Raw genomic sequence first — 18610 nt, forward strand, 5'->3', positions numbered from 1 at the left:
AACATTTCATAGATTTCCTGTGTAATTAGAGGTCTCTTACCTCAGTTTTATGTACACTACATTTGCTTTAATTAGTATTCATTTGATTTAGTGAGTTTCTTATATTTAAAAAAAGATTTATCTTTAGAGCTCATAGGTATTGGAGTGCAATTTATTTTATAGCTGGCAATAAAGAATATTGCCTTCTACCTCTCATCAAGGAATTATTATAGTAGGAAATAGAATGTTAGTGGTCACTTGGCATTGGAGTATATTACAGAAATTCCTGACTGATACTTGATCATTAATTCCATACTTTGACTAAAACATGCTAATTCAAAATAAGACTGGTTGATTTCCAAGCCTACTTCTCCTTATAAAGGTTCTTTAGTCTCTGATTAGCTGAGAACTATATTGGACTTTGAAGATTTTCTGGACTAAACGAGACCCCTTTTCCAAACTAATCTCATCTAGATCTACAAGTCTCTCAGAAGGGCAAGATAAACAATGTCTAGATAAATTTGTTAGTTTTCCAATATTTCCCAATGTATTAATGACATTCACTAGTTTAAAGATTGATTACCAATGATCCATGTATTCTGTGAGGACAGCAGTCTTATCTTTGGTATAATATGATACTAGGTACAATTTCCAAAAAGATACTTATTGATTGATTAAACTTCAAAGTAGATTTAGAATTATCTGTTTATGTGATGAGGATCATATATTTTTATTTAAATGTATAAACGAAATTAACACATTAAGAATGATCTGCTTTTGTTATAACATGGTAACTGCAATAAATTCTAGAGGAAATTAAAAGTTTTTTAAAATAATCATATACAATTCACTCATTTAAAGTGTACAATTCAGTAGTTTTTAGTATATTCACAGAGTTGTGCAACCATCACCAATATCACTGATGAACAGAGAGAGATGCAAAACTCAACAAAATACTAGCAAAAGAAATCCAACAATACATTAAAAGGATCATAACCATGATCAAGTGTGATTTATCCTAGGGATGCAAGGATTTTTCATTATCTGCAAATCAATCAGTGTGATTCACCACGTCAACAGATTGAAGAATACAAGCCATATGATCATCTCAATAGATGCAGAAAAGGCTTTTGACAAAATTCAACACCCATTTATGATAAAAATCTCCAGAAAGTGGGTATAGAGAGAACATACCTCAACATAATAAAGGCCATGTATGACGGATCTGCAACTGACATCATACTCAACGGTGAAAAGCTGAAAGCATTTCCTCTAAGATCAGGAACAAGACAAGGATGTCCACTCTCGCCACTTTTATTTAACATAGTTTTGGAAGTCCCAGCCACAGCAGTCAGAGAAGAAAAAATAAAGGGAATCCAAATTGGAAAAGAAGTAAAACTGTCACTTTTTGCAGATGACATGATACTATACATAGAAAATCCTAAAGATGCTACTAGAAAACTACAAGAGCTCATCAGTGAATTTGGCAAAGTTGCAGGATACAAAATAATTTCACAGAAATCTGTTGCATTTCTATACACTAACAACGAAAGATCAGAAAGAGAAATTAAAGGGAAAAATCCCATTTACCATTACATCAAAGAGAATAAAATACCTAGGAATAAACCTACCTAAGGAGGAAAAAGACCTGCACTCCGAAAACTATAAAACGCTGATGAAAGAAATCAAAGACAACACAAACAGATGGAGAGATATACCATGTTCTTAGATTGGAAGAATCAATATTGTCAAAATGACAGTGCTACCCAAGGCAATCTACAGATTCATTGCAATCCCTATCAAATTACCAATGGCATTTTTCACAGAACTAGAACAAAAAAATCTTAAAATTTGTATGGCAACACAAAAGACGCTGAATAGCCAAAGCAATCTTGAGAAAGAAAAACGGAACTGGAGGAATCAGGCTCCCTGACTTCAGACTATACTACAAAGCTACAGTCATCAAAACAGTATGGTACTGGCACAAAATAGAACTATAGATCAATGGAACAGTATAGAAAGCCCAGAAATAAACCCATGAACCTGTGGTCAATTAATCTATGACAAAGGAGGCAAGACTGTACGATGGAGAAAAGACAGTCTCTTCAATGAATGGTGCTGGGAAAACTGGACAGCTACAGGTAAAAAAAAAATGAAATTAGAACATTTTTTAACACCATAATAAACTCAAAATGGATTAAAGACCTAAGTGAAAGACCAGATACTATAAAATTCTTGGAGGAAAATATAGGCAGAACACTGTTTGACATAAATTGCAGCAATATCTTTTTCAATCCATCTCCTAGAGTAATGGAAATAAAAACAAACAAATGGGACCTAATTAAACTCAAAAGCTTTTGCACAGCAAACTATAAACAAAACAAAAAGGCAACCCAGAGAATGGAAGAAGGTATTTGCAAACGATGCATCCTGACCAACAAGGGATTAATCTCCAAAATTTACAAACAGCTCATGTGGCTCAATATCAAAAAAACAATCCGATCAAAAAATGCGCGTAAGACCTAAATAGACGTTTCTCCAATGAAGACATACAGATGGCCAAGAGGTACATGAAAAGATGCTCAACATCGCTAATTATTAGAGAAATGCAAATCAAAACTACAGTGAGGGACTTCCCTGGTGGTGCAGTGGTTAAGAATCCACCAGCCAATGAAGGGGACACAGGTTCAATCCCTGGTCCGGGAAGATCCCACATGCCACGGAGCAACTAAGCCTGTGCGCCACAACTACTGAGCCCATGTGCCACAACTGTTGAAGCCCACGCACTCTAGGGCCTGCGTGCTACAACTGCTGAAGCCCACGTGCCTAGAACCTGTGATCCACAACAAGAGAAGCCACTGCAATGAGAAGCCCGTGCATCGCAACAAAAAGTAGCCCTTGCTCACCGCAACTAGGGAAAGCCTGCACACAGCAACGAAGACCCAACACAGCCAAAAAAAAAAAAAAAAAAAAATTTTTTTTTTTTTTTTTGAATAACCCTAGATACCTATTTTTTGTCGTTTGAAAAAGAGTTGAGTATCAGTTCGGCAAAGGTGTTGTTTGCTTAGTGTGATGTGACAAGCAGTGTCAAACTCTGATGATGTGGACTAAACAGGACAATTATAGAGCTTACGATCAGGGAAAACAAGCATTAAGCAAATCATAAGTTTACATACCATTTTACAGAAGGTTTTGGGGTAAACAACAATAAATTTACAAGGATCCCATATTGAAGAATCATATTTAAAATGCTTAATAATGAAAATTTAATCTTTTGAGTAAAAACTGTTTCAACAAACAAGCTATTTTGTATTTCTTCACTATATATTTTATTTATAATGAAGCCCCTTTGCTTTTCTCCACCACTGTTTCCCCCACCACTATTTTGCCTTTTATCTCTTCAGATTTTTAGATTTACTTTTTATAGATTCTGATCAGTGTTAAATAATAGTAGAATGTGTATTGTTCCTGACTTAACTATGATTGGTTCTAGGGTTTTGCCTTTAAATACATATGTATTCGTATATATAAAAAATATTTTGGAAAAACATATACCAAAGTTTTTTTTTTTTTTTTAAAGAGCATAGAGTTTTTGGGTTTTTTTTTAGTTTTTTTAAAAAATTTATTATTTATTTATTATTTTTATTTTTGGCTGTGTTGGGTCTTTGTTTCTGTGTGAGGGCTTTCTCCAGTTGCGGCGAGTGGGGGCCACTCTTCATCGCGGTGCGCGGGCCTCTCACTGTCGCGGCCTCTCTTGTTGCGGAGCACAGGCTCCAGACGCTCAGGCTCAGTAGTTGTGGCTCATGGGCCCAGTTGCTCCGTGGCATGTGGGATCTTCCCAGACCAGGGCTCGAACCCGTGTCCCCTGCATTGGCAGGCAGATTCTCAACCACTGCGCCACCAGGGAAGCCCCCAAAGTTTTAATGTTAGTTATGTATAGGTGGTAGGATATACCTAATTTTCACTTTGTTCTTGGTCTTTTCTGTGTTGCCTGCTTTGTAACATGCATTTTGCTCTTTTATATAAAAAAGGAGGGACATTTTTCAAAACAAAATAAAAACTGTATGTACTATTTATTAATGAAGAAATGCATAGGTCTACTCATTGCTCCAAAAAGAGACTTCTTCCCAAACATCAGTTTGCTTTTGACCAGGGTCTAGGGAAACTAGCTTTAGCTGTTCAACCTGCTATTTTAGATTCTTTAAAATAAGACGTTTGGGAGTAGGTGATTTTATGGGATTCTTCCTTCTTTGGCTCAGTTTTTTCCTCAGGTTTTCATATGGCACATGGATGGAGGACATTTTACGAGGCCACGATCAGGTCTCTAAAAATCAAAAGTTGAAATCAAAAGTTACTTAAATTTGGGGCTTCCCTGGTGGCGCAGTGGTTGAGAATCTGCCTGCCAATGTAGGGGACACGGGTTTGAGCCCTGGTATGGGAAGATCCCACATGCCGCGGAGCAACTAGGCCCGTGAGCCACAACTAGAGAAAGCCCTTGCACAGAAACAAAGACCCAACACAGCCAAAAATAAATAAATAAATAAATATATATTTTATTAAAAAAGAAGTTACTTAAATTCATACAAAAATATGAGTGACTAGGTATTGGTTTTTTTCTCCCCAAAATATTTACATTTGGGAGAGCATTTGAGATATTTATTTGCTCGGTTCTTTTCTAATTGATATAATTTCTTGTATTCATTTAGTATTTACTGAATCTATGTCAAGCTACTGGAGATATAGGAAAATTAGATATGGTTCTTGCCCTTGAACACTGTTCCCATTGGTAAGGATATTGGCAGTATACCACTATTTTCTACCTAGTGGCACTTTCATGTAGATTAACTTAAAAATACCAATACAAAGTAGTATTATGAATCTTTGGGATTGCCCTGCCAAAGAATAGAGATCGGATCCTGAAATGAGTTTCAAAACAATTTTCCATGTCATTTCATTCTTACTCTTAAACAGTCGAGTTCTTGCAGCCCTCATACCTCTCCTAGAACTCTTCATATTTAGTTTTTATACTTCCCGAGATTAAGCTTTGATTCACTGAATGAAGTGGACCTGACCCTCATTTTCCCCAGGTTACTGTCCAGGAAGTTAACTATAATTTCTTCCCAGTGTAATCCTAGTTCTTTTTGTTAGGGCTCAAGTAAATATCTGCTTGCCTTTTGTGAATTAGAGATGTCAGCATAACTGATTGTTTTCCTCCATCTTTTCTCTTCATTTTCCTCACCTCTTAAATCAATAAATATTCTTTTACCTGTGCTCTCAATTTGAGAGATTATCTTTTGTTTGTTTGTTTGCTTGGGTTTTTTTTATAAGGAGGAGGAGAGGAAGAGGAAGGGGGGTGGGGAAGAAGAACTTATTTAGTTGTTTTGGCTGCGCTGAGTCTTAGTTGCGGCACACGGGATCTTCATTGCAGCATGTTTAGTTGCAACATGCGGGCTCTGTTTGCGGCATGTGGGCTTCTTAGTTGCGGCCTGTGGGCTTCTTAGTTGCGGCATGCATGTGGGATCTAGTTCCCCAACCAGGATCGAACCCAGGCCCCCTGCATTGGGAGCGCAGTCTTACCCACTGGACCACCAAGGAAGTCCCGAGATTATCTGTTATTAAAGAAAAACATTTCAACAAACTCAGGGCTGTATGTTTGTAAATTATTGTTAGTAGAACCATTGCAGATATTTCCCAATGAATTGAATTGCAGTTCTCTGTAGAAAAATTGCTTGAGAACCCAATTTAATGTGTTAACTGAATCAATCTTTTTTTTCTTTTCATTTCAGTTGGAAAGACATCACTGATTACCAGATTCATGTATGACAGTTTTGACAACACCTATCAGGTATTTTGTTTTTGCCAGCCTACTAGTTGTCTCTTATGTGTTACAAGTAATACTCAAGGTCCTTTTAAAAATGCATTTATTTACATTCAGACATGGATATAAAAGCATTTTCTGTAATCTGTAAAATTCTATATAAATACGAAGTATAACTGATGGTGCTCATAGTCCTCAACTTTTTCATTTGATTTCTTTAGCTTCTGTTCCAAAGTCTATTGAAAGATTATTGCTAATACCATCTGGGATAGAAGTAAGAGTGATTATAGCTATTCTCTTGGAGAGATTTCCTCCAAGTCTAGGATTCTATGACATTTTCATCTATACTTGAAGTCAAGAATAAGTGAGTACTATAATTAGAAATCATTAACAGAAGGAGATTTGGGAAGTTCACACATATGTGGAAAATTAAATAACTCATTCCTAAATAACCAGTGGGTCAAAGACAATCACAAGGGAAATTAGAAAAATACTTCGAGATAAATTAAAAAAAAAACCCACAGCATACCAAAACTTATGGGATACAGCTAAAACAGTGTTATAAGGAAAAGAAAAGATACATTAAATCAGTAATTTAATCTTCTATCCTAAGAAACTAGAAAAAGAAAAGTAAACCTAAAGCAAGCAGAAGTAAGAAACTACTTTAAAATGTAGGTTTTATTATTCAGGTGTGGTGAGGCCGACATATCAGGAGATGATGGCCATTGTAAAGATAGTTTACTATTCTCACAGATCTCAAGAGGAAGGGACAATCCAGACCATAGGAGGGGGGCACATGGAAGAAGTACTGGTATTGGTCAGGAGGTGAAGGGGGGGTGGGCAGGAAATATAGGCACTAGCCTTTATTGTGATTTCTGTGGGAAGGATGGGTAAGACCAGGTGAGGAAATATAGGATTGCCTACTTCAAGTAATTTCACTGGTCTCTGGGCTGTAGGGGCTGTTCCTAGTTGTCTGCTACTTGGCCCTAGTGTGATTAGGGCAGGGGAGTAATGACCCTGAGTGTGATAGACGAGGTGGTTGGGTTATGGGTTTGGATTGGTTGGTTTTCATATGAAAGGCCCTCCACAGGCAAGTTTTACTTCTCTAGGAATTGGCAAACCCTGGGATGGCCAGTCCCTCCAGTATAAGGAAGGCCCCAGGTGTCAGGACAACAAAAATACAGAAAATAAAGACGTGCTTAATTCAGTAGCTAATAAAGATTAGAGCAGAAATATATGGAAGAGAGAACAGAAAAACAAGAAATTCAGTGAAACCAAAAGTGGTTCTTAGAGAAGATCAGCAAAATTGACAAACCTAAAGTTAGACTAATCAAGAAAAAAGAAGGCTCAAATTATTAAAATCAGGAGTGAAGGAGAAGACCTTACAGAAATAAACAGGATTATAAGGGAATACTGTGAACAGTTATATGCCAACAAATTAGATAACCTAGATGAAATGGATAAATTCCAAGAAAGATACAAACTACCAAAACTAACTCAAGAAGAAATAGAAAATTTGAATATACCTATAATAAGTAGATAGAGTTAGCAATCAAAAAACTTCTTACAAAGAAAATCGCAGGACTAGATGGCTTCACTGGTCAATTCTATGAAATATTTAAAGAACAACACTAATACTTCATAAACTTCCAAAAACAGAAGAGGAAGACATACTTCCCAACTTATCCCATGAGGTCAGTATGACTCTCATACCCAAACCAGGCAAAGGCATCAAAAATAAAACTACAGACTAATATCCTTTATGAATATAAACACAATAGTCCTCAGCAAAATACTACTGAACTGAATCTGGTAACTAATAAAAAGGGTTCTATACCATTTACCAAGTAGGATTGGTAGGTTAGTACCAAGATTGCAAGGTTGGTTTAACATACAGAAAGTGATGTAATACGCTATATGAATAGAATAAAGGACAAAATCAGGGGAATTCCCTGGCAGTCCAGTGGTTAGGGCTCCACACTCTCACTGCTGAGGGCCCGGGTTCAATCCCTGGTCGGGGAACTAATATCCTACAAGCCACGCAGTGTGGCCAAAAAGAAAAAAAAAAGCCACGCAGTGTGGACAAAATCACATGATTATTTCAATAGACACAGAAAAAGCATTTGACAAAATTCAGTAACCTTTCATGATAAAAACACTTGGCAAATTAGGAATACAAGGGAACTTTCTAAATGTGATAAGGGGCATCTCTATGAAAGACCCACAGCTAACATCAGACATAATGCTTAAAGGCTGAATGTGCTCTCTTTAAGATCAAGAAAAAGACAAGGATGTCTGCTCTCAGTTGCATATGTATCTAAGTTATATGTGTGTATGTATCTTAGTTTAAAATGCTTAATTGTGAAACGAAAATCAAAGAAAAAGCTAAAAAGAATAAATTAGTAATCTCCATACCAGGTACTTTCACTGGGGCCCTAAGCACATTATAAATCTTTTTCTGTATTAACTTTTTTGCTGCACGGCCTATGGGATCTTAGTTCCCCAACCAGGGGTCGAACCCACGCCCCCCGCCCCTGCAGTGGAAGTGCAGAGTCCTAACCACTGGACTGCCAGGAAAGTCCCTGTATCAACTTTTTGAAATATTCTTATTAAAATAAAATTTTTTAAAATCCCCTTTAATTGAAGTATTTTATATCTGTATTACTGTGTAGTTAGTATAAAAACTTGATTTCAGTTATTTGTCTTAGGAGTATATCAAATGTTGATCTGATTAAAGGAATGGTTAATTTCCATAGTAATTAACTGCCTCTGTCTCAATTATTAAACCATTTTTTATTTTTCAGAAAGCTTTTAGGGTAAATATAAAATCTGAATCCTGTCCTTTTTAGTATGTATTTTCCCATATTTGAAATATTTATTTTATTTCAGGGATATGCCTTCTGGTTTGAACACTAAGAAAACTGAAAAACTTGGGCATTTGTTTTCTAGGAAAAAGTTTGTCCAAATTTGTACAATTTGTCCAAAACCATCCAACTACTAAATGGTAGAACTAAGATGTAAACAAAGGTTTTTCTAATTGATCTTTGACAAAGGAGCAAAGGCAGTACAAAGGAGTAAAGATAGTCGCTTCAACAAATTGTGCTGGGACAGCTAGTCATCCTCATGCAAATGAATGTAGATACAGAGGTTATTCTCAAAATGGACCTAAACACAGACCTAAATGTAAAACTCTGTAATAAACTACTGGAAGGTAACATTGGAGAGAACCTAGATGATCTTGCATATGGCAGTGACTTTTTAGATACAACACCAAGGGCATGATCCATAAAAGAAGCAGTTGATAAGCTGGACTTCATTAAAATTAGAAACTTCTGCTCTGCCAAAGACAGTGTCAAGAGAATGAGAAGACAAACCATAGATCTGCAAAAGGCGAACATGACAATAGACTGTTATCCAAAATATTCAGTGGGATCTTATAATCGATAGTAGTAAAGAATTATTAATTCCTTACATTTTGATAAATTTTGACAGATATGTACACCTATGAAGCTACTACTACAATCAAGATTAAGAACATTTCCATCTCATCCCCAAAGGAATTTGTTTCTAATTAAGCCTTTTATTAAAACCCATAACGATCATGAAACAGAAATGACTAAAACATAAACATGACATTTAAGGAAAGTCACTTCTTAAAAGCCAATGAATATGTATAGTATAAATTTTATTACATTCTTTTGAATATTTCAGAAATGGTTTAGTTACATCTTAAGACACTATGAAAAGAGCAAGTTTAGAAATGAAAAAATAGTACAATTAGCAAGAGTGCTTCGGGTTTTTTTGGACCCGTTTATATCGGATATCCTCAATTTTCTAGGTCCCTGCAACTCTACAGCTTATAGCTTCACCTAGATGATCTCTTGCATACCATATTTTGATTCTGAGCAATGCTTCTCTCTCTCTTCAGCAGAGAAACTATAAATACCAGTCTTAGGGACTGAAGAAAGTATTGATGTTATTGAGCCATATGTAGAAAGTACCTGAGAGTGTTAAGCTCAAATCTTTGGGAGTGGAACCAAATACCATACGCTAAAAAATTTGAACTAGAGTCAGAGTCTTAGGCTAAAGAATTATGAGCTAGAGCCTGTAGTTGGAGTTCTCTGGGTATTTCTGAAGTATTTTATTTTACCCAAGTTCTCTGTGAAATTAAGGAGATCTTTCCGGCACACCTAAAGTGCTGTTGCTACTTAATGCACTAAGACTATTGCTGCTGTTCATTCAGACATTTATAAGGGCAGTGATGTTGATGGGGTGAGGTTAAATAGAATTTGAGAGATAAGGAAAGATTTTGATTCTTTGTGAAAAAGTTGTTGCTAGTGAAGCCAAAATATCACTGTACTTTGGCATTAATAGGAGACACTGATTTACAACGTAAACTACAAGTTTTTGTAAGAATTAGGTACAGTCCGAGGTATTATCTTAGTTTAGCTCTAACAGGAAAATTTGGATAATGTAGCACCCCGCATCCTTACCTAGAGAAATCAGCTTGACAGCATATCAAGTATTAACTTGATATATGAAGAATTGACCATATGTCGTTAGCTGCCAACTTAGTTATCAGGTGAAGAGTTGTTCAGTGGATTACTTGAAGATTCCCTACCCCTACCCCCACCATACACACAACGGAAAGACTTCTGAAATGAATAATTGAAGAGCTAGTCTCATAGCTAGAAATGTATTATTGAGCCATATGTAATATATATCTGAAACTTAGTGAAGTTTTATTTCACAAAAAAGATAAATTTTATGTAATTCATAATTCATGCCCTATTTATGATTCCTTTGCACTGAATTAATTTCATTTGAAAAAGACTAAACTGGTTGGCCAGAAGAGTCCTTAATTGACCATATTTTAGTCATTATTTCAAAGTAAAGCAAAAAATCTAAGTTATCTGGGAAACTTATTTCTAGTTAGAGAGTCTGGAAGCGTTTCTCTTAAGTTGCTCTAGCATTCACCACTTCTTTTTCTTTTACCAATTATAAACCCACAGATTTTTCTAACAGTTTCAACTATATCAGTTTGAACCATATTACATTGCTATTTTTATCATTCAAAAATGGTATAATGTTGGCCATTTTATATAGTTCAACTTAATATAAATAAGCTCGGGAAAGATTCCCACAGTTGGAGTAGTTTAATTCTTTTATTTGAGGAAGATTATATTGCTCAGAGTAACTTTAGAGATGCCTTTGAATTTAGAGAATTTCTTATTCCAAAGGCTGTTACAAATCAACAGTTAACTTCAGGACAGCATAGAGAAAACAGTGGGTTTTATTTTATTTATTTATTTATTTAATTTATTTTTTAAATTTTATTTAATTTTGGCTGCGTTGGGTCTTCGTTGCTGCGCGCAGGCTTTCTCTAGTTGTGGCGAGCTGGGGCTACTCTTTGTTGCGGTGTGCGAGCTTCTTATTGCCGTGGCTTCTGTTGTTGCGGAGCGTGGGCTCTAGGCGTGCAGGCTTCAGTAGTTGTGGCACGTGGGCTCAGTAGTTGCGGCACGTGGGCGCTAGAGCATGCGGGCTTCAGTAGTTGGGGTGTGTCGGCTCTAGGGCACGCAAGCTTCAGTAGTTGTGGCACGCAGGCTCAGTAGTTGTGGCTCGCAGGTTCAGTAGTTGTGGTGCACGGGCTTAGTTGCTCCGTGGCATGTGGGATCTTCCCGGACCAGGGATCCAAGCTGTGTCCCCTGCATTGGCAGGTGGATTCTTAACCACTGCACCACCAGAGAAGTCCAAACAGTGGGTTTTAGACACTCTAATGAACTTGTTCAGAAAGATGGTGGTGGTGAATAAATATATCCTTAATCTCTTTAAGTTAAAGCTCTAGATTATTCTATACAGAATTCTAGTTTATCAGTAGAAACAAAATCCTTAACTAGATGGACTGTTTTGCTGATTCTGTGTTTGATTTGTCTTTTTATTTTTGTTTAATTTTTAATTACTTTTTTTTTTTCCTTTTCCAGAAGTATTGTCATTTTATTTGGGGTGGGAGTGAGGTTCTTTTTTTTTATTGTGGTAAGAACACTTACATGAGATTTTACCTTCTTATTAGATTTTTAAGTGTATACAATACAGTATTGTCATCTATATGCACAGTGCTGTGCAGCAGATCTCTAGAACTTGTTCACCTTGCATAACTAAAATTTTATGTCCATTTTAATGACTCATTTTTAAAATTCACAGACTCTACCTAGTTTCTTTCCTAATCAACAGAAATATAATATGGCACAAAGATATCTAGGGGAAAAATGTATATACATATATTTTTTCCCACATATGTACATATATGTAAACATATTTTTAAATGGGATTCCCTTCTAAACCGGATTCTGTATCAGCATCTTCTTTCTGGGGTCGTTTTCCTTTCCTCATTCTTTTTATTTATCTCTGTTACTCAATTTTAGATTCTTTTAACTTCCCCACTCTTTTCTTCCTTTGGTCATTGCCTCTTTCAACTCATTATTTCTCTATTTTCTCTTGCTAGAGAAGGCAGCAACCAGGCAACAGAGCTTTACTTGTGTTTGGACCACAGAAGGAAACTGATTATCATTGCTTCGTACAGAAGAAAACTTGTTTTCCTTACCTAATTAGTTTTGTATTGGAAAAATCATGTCCCATATGGAAAATCATAATGTTTATGGGTCTCTGGCTTCTGTGGCATCACACAGGTGACAAACCACTATTTACAGAGTCAGACAGAATAGTAGTTTACATCTGAATCGTTTATAAAATAGCTGTTGGGGTAAATAAGCACCATTCTAAGTGGAGAGCATCCAAATAAAATAGCTAAACAAATAAAAGTTAGTGTTATCTTGGCTCCAATATATTTGGATAAGCCATTGTTCAACCTTGAATTGTGAGCTCCTTTTATAAGTACTCAGTTTAATTTGTTTTTTTTTACAAAGCAGACCCCTGCCCCGTCAAAACCAATGAATTAGTTAACATTTAAGATAATATGAAGTTGTAAATTAAGATACATGGGAGAATTTTCTCTTACCTTTGGTTTCTTCTGCAGTTATTGTCTTTTGCATTTTTTTAAGGAGATGAGCAAGAGGCAGCACTAATGTCTCATCCATCTTTTATGAAAATTTGAATTAGTTCCTCATCAGTAGCATTCAAGATGCTGGAAAAGCTGATAACGATTAGTTTCCCAGCCATCTCCTTTCTGTTCTTCCTGCTGTTGGCTTAATTCTTACACATGATCGACTTCTATGCTGTAATAGCTCAGCTTGGAATAAAATTAACTAAAAAGAAGAGTAACAACAAGATGTTTTTCAGGTTAATCTTGATCTTTACGAGTTCAGTGATATAAGTGATGCACCAAAACTAGGATAGTACAGTGCAAGGAGGGGACTGTTGTACATTTTATCATAAAGTCTGACTTTGTACTAATTGTAAAAACATTTATATGTCTTGACTGTGAGATCTGAAAATGCTTGTTTCTATTTATAGCCATTAAAAATTATTTTGGGCTGTTTATAACAAACACAAAATAACATTGATAAGTGACATGAGAATATTTTTTCATGTAAAAGAAGTCTAAAGGTAGTGTGTTTCAGTGCTTGTGTGGCAGCTCCATGGTCATCCAGGACCAAGACTACTCCTAACTTTCTTTTTAACCTGATCTAATATATGACTTCCATATTGAAATTTGCCTCATGGTTACTGAATGGTTCCTGGAGTTCCAGCCTTGGTAGCCACAGTTCAGGAAGAAAGACGGAGGAAAGGGGGGAAAAAACAAGAACATACCTCCCAACTGAGTTAACCCCATTTATTTAAAGTTCAGAGAAGCCTGGAAAATGTAATTTTTTTTGTGGGAAGAGTATGGTTTTAAGTAAATGTTTGATTGTGTTAGTAAGGAAGAAGGGGTAGATGGATATTTGTGTAGGTAGTTAACTACCTCTGCCACACTGTCTGAGTAAATGAGGTTCTACTGGTGAGATTTCTTTTTTTTTTTTTTTTTATAAATTTATTTATTTATTTATTTTTGGCTGTGTTGGGTCTTCGTTTCTGTGCGAGGGCTTTCTCTAGTTGCGGCAAGCGGGGGCCACTCTTCATCGCGGTGCGCGGGCCTCTCACTGTCGTGGCCTCTCTTGTTGTGGAGCACAGGCTCCAGACACGCAGGCTCAGTAGTTGTGGCTCACGGGCCCAGCTGCTCCGCGGCATGTGGGATCTTCCCAGACCAGGGCTTGAACCCGTGTCCCCTGCATTAGCAGGCAGACTCTCAACCACTGCGCTACCAGGGAAGCCCGGTGAGATTTCTTAAATGCAGCTATGTCACTCCTGTACACTCCTGAGGTTTGTCAATTAGATGCTCTTGCATAGTAATTCAAGTTTATAATAGCCCATTGTCCCACCCTATGGCAGATATAATCCTCAGATTGAATGTGATAAGGTGAAATTAGTACTTAGGTTGTGTATTAGTCACATAGTTTGGGATAAAGGAGGAAGCATCTTCTTCTGTTGTTGTTGTTTGTTTTTTGTTTTTTGTTTTAAATTTGGGACTTTTTTTTTTTTTAAATGGGAATTATTTATTTATTTATTTATGGCTGTGTTGGGTCTTCGTTTCTGTGCAAGGGCTTTCTCTAGTTGCAGCAGGTGGGGGCCACTCTTCATCGTGGTGCACGGGCCTCTCACTATCGCGGCCTCTCTTGTTGCGGAGCACAGGATCCAGACGCGCAGGCTCAGTAATTGTGGCTCACGGGCCTAGTTGCTCCGCGGCATGTGGGATCTTCCCAGACCAGGGCTCGAACCCGTGTCCCCTGCATTGGCAGGCAGATTCTCAACCACTGCGCCACCAGGGAAGCCCTTGTTGTTTGTTTTAAAATACAAGTCTGTGTGAAATGGAAATCAACAAAACTACTCAAAAAAAATAAAGAAGACCTAATTAAATGGAGAGACATCCCAGGTAAATAAATCAGAAAACTTAATATTGTTAAGATGTCAGTACCAACCACCCAAAACAATCTACAGATTCAGTGCAATCCCTATCAAAATTCCTACTGCCATTTTTGTAGAAATGAAAGACCTTATCCTAATTCACCAAGATATTAATAGCCAAGGTATTATTGAAAAAGAAAAATAAAGTTGGAGGACTCACACTTCCCAATTTCAAAATTTCCTACAAAGCTACAGTAATTAAAACAGTGTGGTAATGGCATAAGGGTAGACATACAGACCAATGGAATAGGATTGAGAACCTATAAATAAATATATATCTCTCTTGGCAATTGATTTTCAGTAGAGGCACCAGGCCCAACATACAGAATAGGGGGAAATATTTGGAAGTTACATATCTGATAAGGATTTAATATCCAGAATATATAAAGAACTCCTACAAACCAATAACAAAATGACAAACTCAATTTAAAGATGGGCAAAGGACTGAATAGACATTTCTCCAGAGAGGATATGCAAATGACCGATAAGCACATGAAAGCATGCAAAGATGTTTAGCATCATTAGTCATTAGAAAAATGCAAATCAAAACCACAGTAACATTTCACTTCACACCCACTAGGATGGCTATTTATATAGAAAAGGGAAAATAGGAATATATCACTAGTGGGACTTTAAAATAGTGTAGCTGCTGTAGAAACTTTCCTCACAAAGTTAAGTAGAATTACCATATGGCCCAGCAATTTTACTCCTAGGTATATACCAAAAAGAATTGAAAACAGGAACTCATAGTAGCCAAAAGTGTCCATCAATAGATGAATGGATAAACAGATTGTCATATATCCATACATTGTAATTTGGTATTGCTTCATGGTTACAAAGTTTCTGTATGGGGTGGTGAAAAAGTTGTAAATAGTGTTGACAGTTGTACAGTTGTGAATGTAATTAATGCCATTAATTAATGCCATTGAATTATACACCTAAAAATAGTTAAAATGTCAAATTTTATGACAATTTAAAAATAAAACCTATCTTTATTTTATTATTTTTTAGAAAGGTTTTTTTTTTTTTTAATATTTATTTACTTGGCTGTGCCAGGTCTTAGTTGCAGCATGCGGGATCTTTGTTGCCATGTGTAGGATCTTCATTGTGGCACACGGGGTCTTTTTAGTTGCGGCATGTGGGATCTTTAGTTGCGGCATGTAGGGTCTAGTTCCCTGACCAGGGATCAAACCTGGGCCCCCTGCATTGGGAGTGCAGAGTCTTAGCCCCTGGACCACCAGGGAGGTCCCAAAACCTATCTGTAAAAAATTACATCAGTGTCAGTGTAGGTTCATCAGTCATAACAAATGTACTACCACTCCGGTAGGGGATGTTGACAATAGGAGATGCTATGCATATGTGGAGGCAGGGGGAAAAGGGGAATCTCTGTACCTTCCTTTCAGTTTTGCTGTGAACCTAAAACTACCCTTTAACCCTCTTAACCATTTTTTTTAAAAGACTTTTTTAAAGAGCAGTTGTGTATTTTATCACAATTAAAAATTTTTTACATATATGTATAAAGTGTATGTAAAAATATATAATGTATGTGAATATATATGATATATGAAATGTATAAAATATGTACATAAAGATAGATTTTTAAAGTATATATAAATATAAAGCAAATATAGAAGTATATATTAGAAAGAGTTGGAATTTTATTCCCAACTCCACAGCAGAAGCTTTGTGTCTTTAGGCAAGTTATTTAACTTCTCCAAACCCCAATATTGTTATGTATAAAATGAGAAAAATAATGATGCTACTAGCTACTTTGTAGAGATGTATTAGCATTAGAGATGATCATGTAAAGGGCCTAAAAGAATCTCTGATACACAGCAAGTGCTCAATAGGTAGAAGCCATTATCACTGAAAATTTTGTTCATTTTTATTTGGCTATGATATGTTTATATGTTTATTCATTATTTCTTCCACAATCATAATTCCCACTTGAACCCTAAACTGCTGACTGCCATTAAACTATTACTATTTTTAACTTCTTTGTTTTGTTTTGTTTTGTTTTGTTTTACAGGCAACAATTGGTATTGACTTTTTATCAAAAACAATGTACTTAGAGGATCGAACAGTGAGTAATGTTTTCAGTGTGCAATTTTCTGCAACACTCCAGGATAGAAAATTATGATCAAAACTATAATCAATGATTGTCACCATAAGAAGTACTAAGCAAAGTTGCCAAAGTTAGTTTACAGGCCTTGAGAAAAACTGTTATTATAGAGTGAGTAGTACTTAGGTTAGCACTTTGAGTTTTTTATCCCCAAGTAGAATCCAAAGGGGAGAGAAAGCTGTTACTTGTAAAATCCTGATGACCCTAGGCTTGTTAAACAAAATTTTGTCTTGATTTGGAAAATTATAACAAATAGCATTGAGATAAGAATATTTTCATGAAGAAATTAGAGCTGCTAAAGACCTTTTGAATACCACTCTTGAAGCATTCAAAAAGATTTCATTTGAATATCACACAATTTGTGAACTTCAAGATTTTATTTGTCAGAATATGATATGTACCAAAGTGACTATGAATAGAAAAAAGTAATGTGTATTTACTTGTTAGATTTTTGTCTTCTATCTTTTGGAATACTCCTTTTAAGTGCAATATAAATCCTGTATTCTAGCCTGCTATCCCTTGAAGAGATTCCTGTCACCTAAACAGTGACTCTCTTAAATGCATTATTTTGGGATCTATACCCAAAAAAGTTATCTCTAATGCTATTTCTTATAAGTTTGTGAGTTTTTTTCTTTTGGATGTTCTCTTTTATGTTTTAACATATAGCATTCTATTTCTTAACATTTGAAAACAGAAACTGCTTTATGATGGTACGAGAACTTAATGCTTCTTTTCAGGCTTTTTTCCTGGAATGTAGATGTGAAAAAGTAAGAAAGTAAAGATATTTTTATGTAAGGTTGCAAAAAGATATTTCTCCTTTTTGCTAGATTATATACAGTGTTCTAGGAAGAAATGTGTGGGAGAAACATAAGCACAGTAGTCAGAGATCCAATTTCAAAGTGTTCTGGATCCAATAGAGAAAAGAGACATTTTATTTTAGTTTCAGAGAGGCTTGCAGAAAAGCATTAATTCCTTTTCTCTGATAGCCTGAGCTGCTCACTGACATTTACCTTTGTTTTTCCCTTTTATGTTCACTATTTGAACATCAGCAGTCTACTTTTGCTCTCCGGAAGGCATAGGATTCAAAGAGAGGTTACAGGGAGGGGGAAAAAAAGGAAGCTGTACTTCTGATTCTGTGAAATCTTTCATATTGCCATTTTTTTTGAGTTATGTACCTTCAGAGCAAGCCAAATTTAAATATTATTCCCTTTTGAAAAAGGAAAGGAGTTTTGTGTTATTTTCATTCCTCACATCCCTGTAACCTTTTGCATGAGTTTCCTTTTTACCTCCTTGCCACGCTCCTCCCTTTAAAAACATTATTTATTTTCAGTATGAGTTTGGTTTTTTTTTTTTTTTATTTATTTTTTCCCATCCCACAGATCAGGCTGCAGCTATGGGATACTGCGGGTCAGGAACGTTTCCGTAGCCTCATTCCCAGTTACATCCGTGATTCTGCTGCAGCCGTAGTAGTTTACGATATCACAAGTAGGTATTTTGCAACGGGTTGACCTTTCTTATTTTTCTTGCTTGTTTGACTGATTTTATTGTTAGGTACGATTGCAATTATGGGACACAGCAGGTCAAGAGCGGTTCAGGAGCTTGATTCCTAGCTACATTCGTGACTCCACTGTGGCAGTTGTTGTTTATGATATCACAAGTGAGTGGGGGGGAATTATGCATTTCTAATCTTTCAACCTTTAGCTTAGTTGCATGCATGTTCTTGTCTTGTGCTT

General features: G+C 36.1%; 1 protein-coding gene across 2 annotated transcripts in view; it reads left to right on the forward strand.

Moving 5' to 3' along the window:
- The window catches only part of RAB6A (RAB6A, member RAS oncogene family), a 78021-nt gene that overhangs the window by 28190 nt on the left and 31221 nt on the right, over window positions 1-18610 (forward strand). The window contains exons 2-4 of one of the 2 annotated variants that reach the window (XM_068554833.1): window positions 5766-5824; window positions 16785-16838; window positions 18429-18534. In XM_068554833.1, coding sequence (XP_068410934.1) covers window positions 5766-5824; window positions 16785-16838; window positions 18429-18534 — 219 coding nt within the window. Of the gene's footprint in view, window positions 1-5765; window positions 5825-16784; window positions 16839-18256; window positions 18363-18428; window positions 18535-18610 lie in introns of both variants that reach the window. The other variant, XM_068554832.1, reaches the window with a different exon arrangement.

This window comes from Eschrichtius robustus, chromosome 11 (assembly GCF_028021215.1).
Source record: "Eschrichtius robustus isolate mEscRob2 chromosome 11, mEscRob2.pri, whole genome shotgun sequence".
In the NCBI taxonomy this organism is placed as follows: domain Eukaryota; kingdom Metazoa; phylum Chordata; class Mammalia; order Artiodactyla; family Eschrichtiidae; genus Eschrichtius; species Eschrichtius robustus.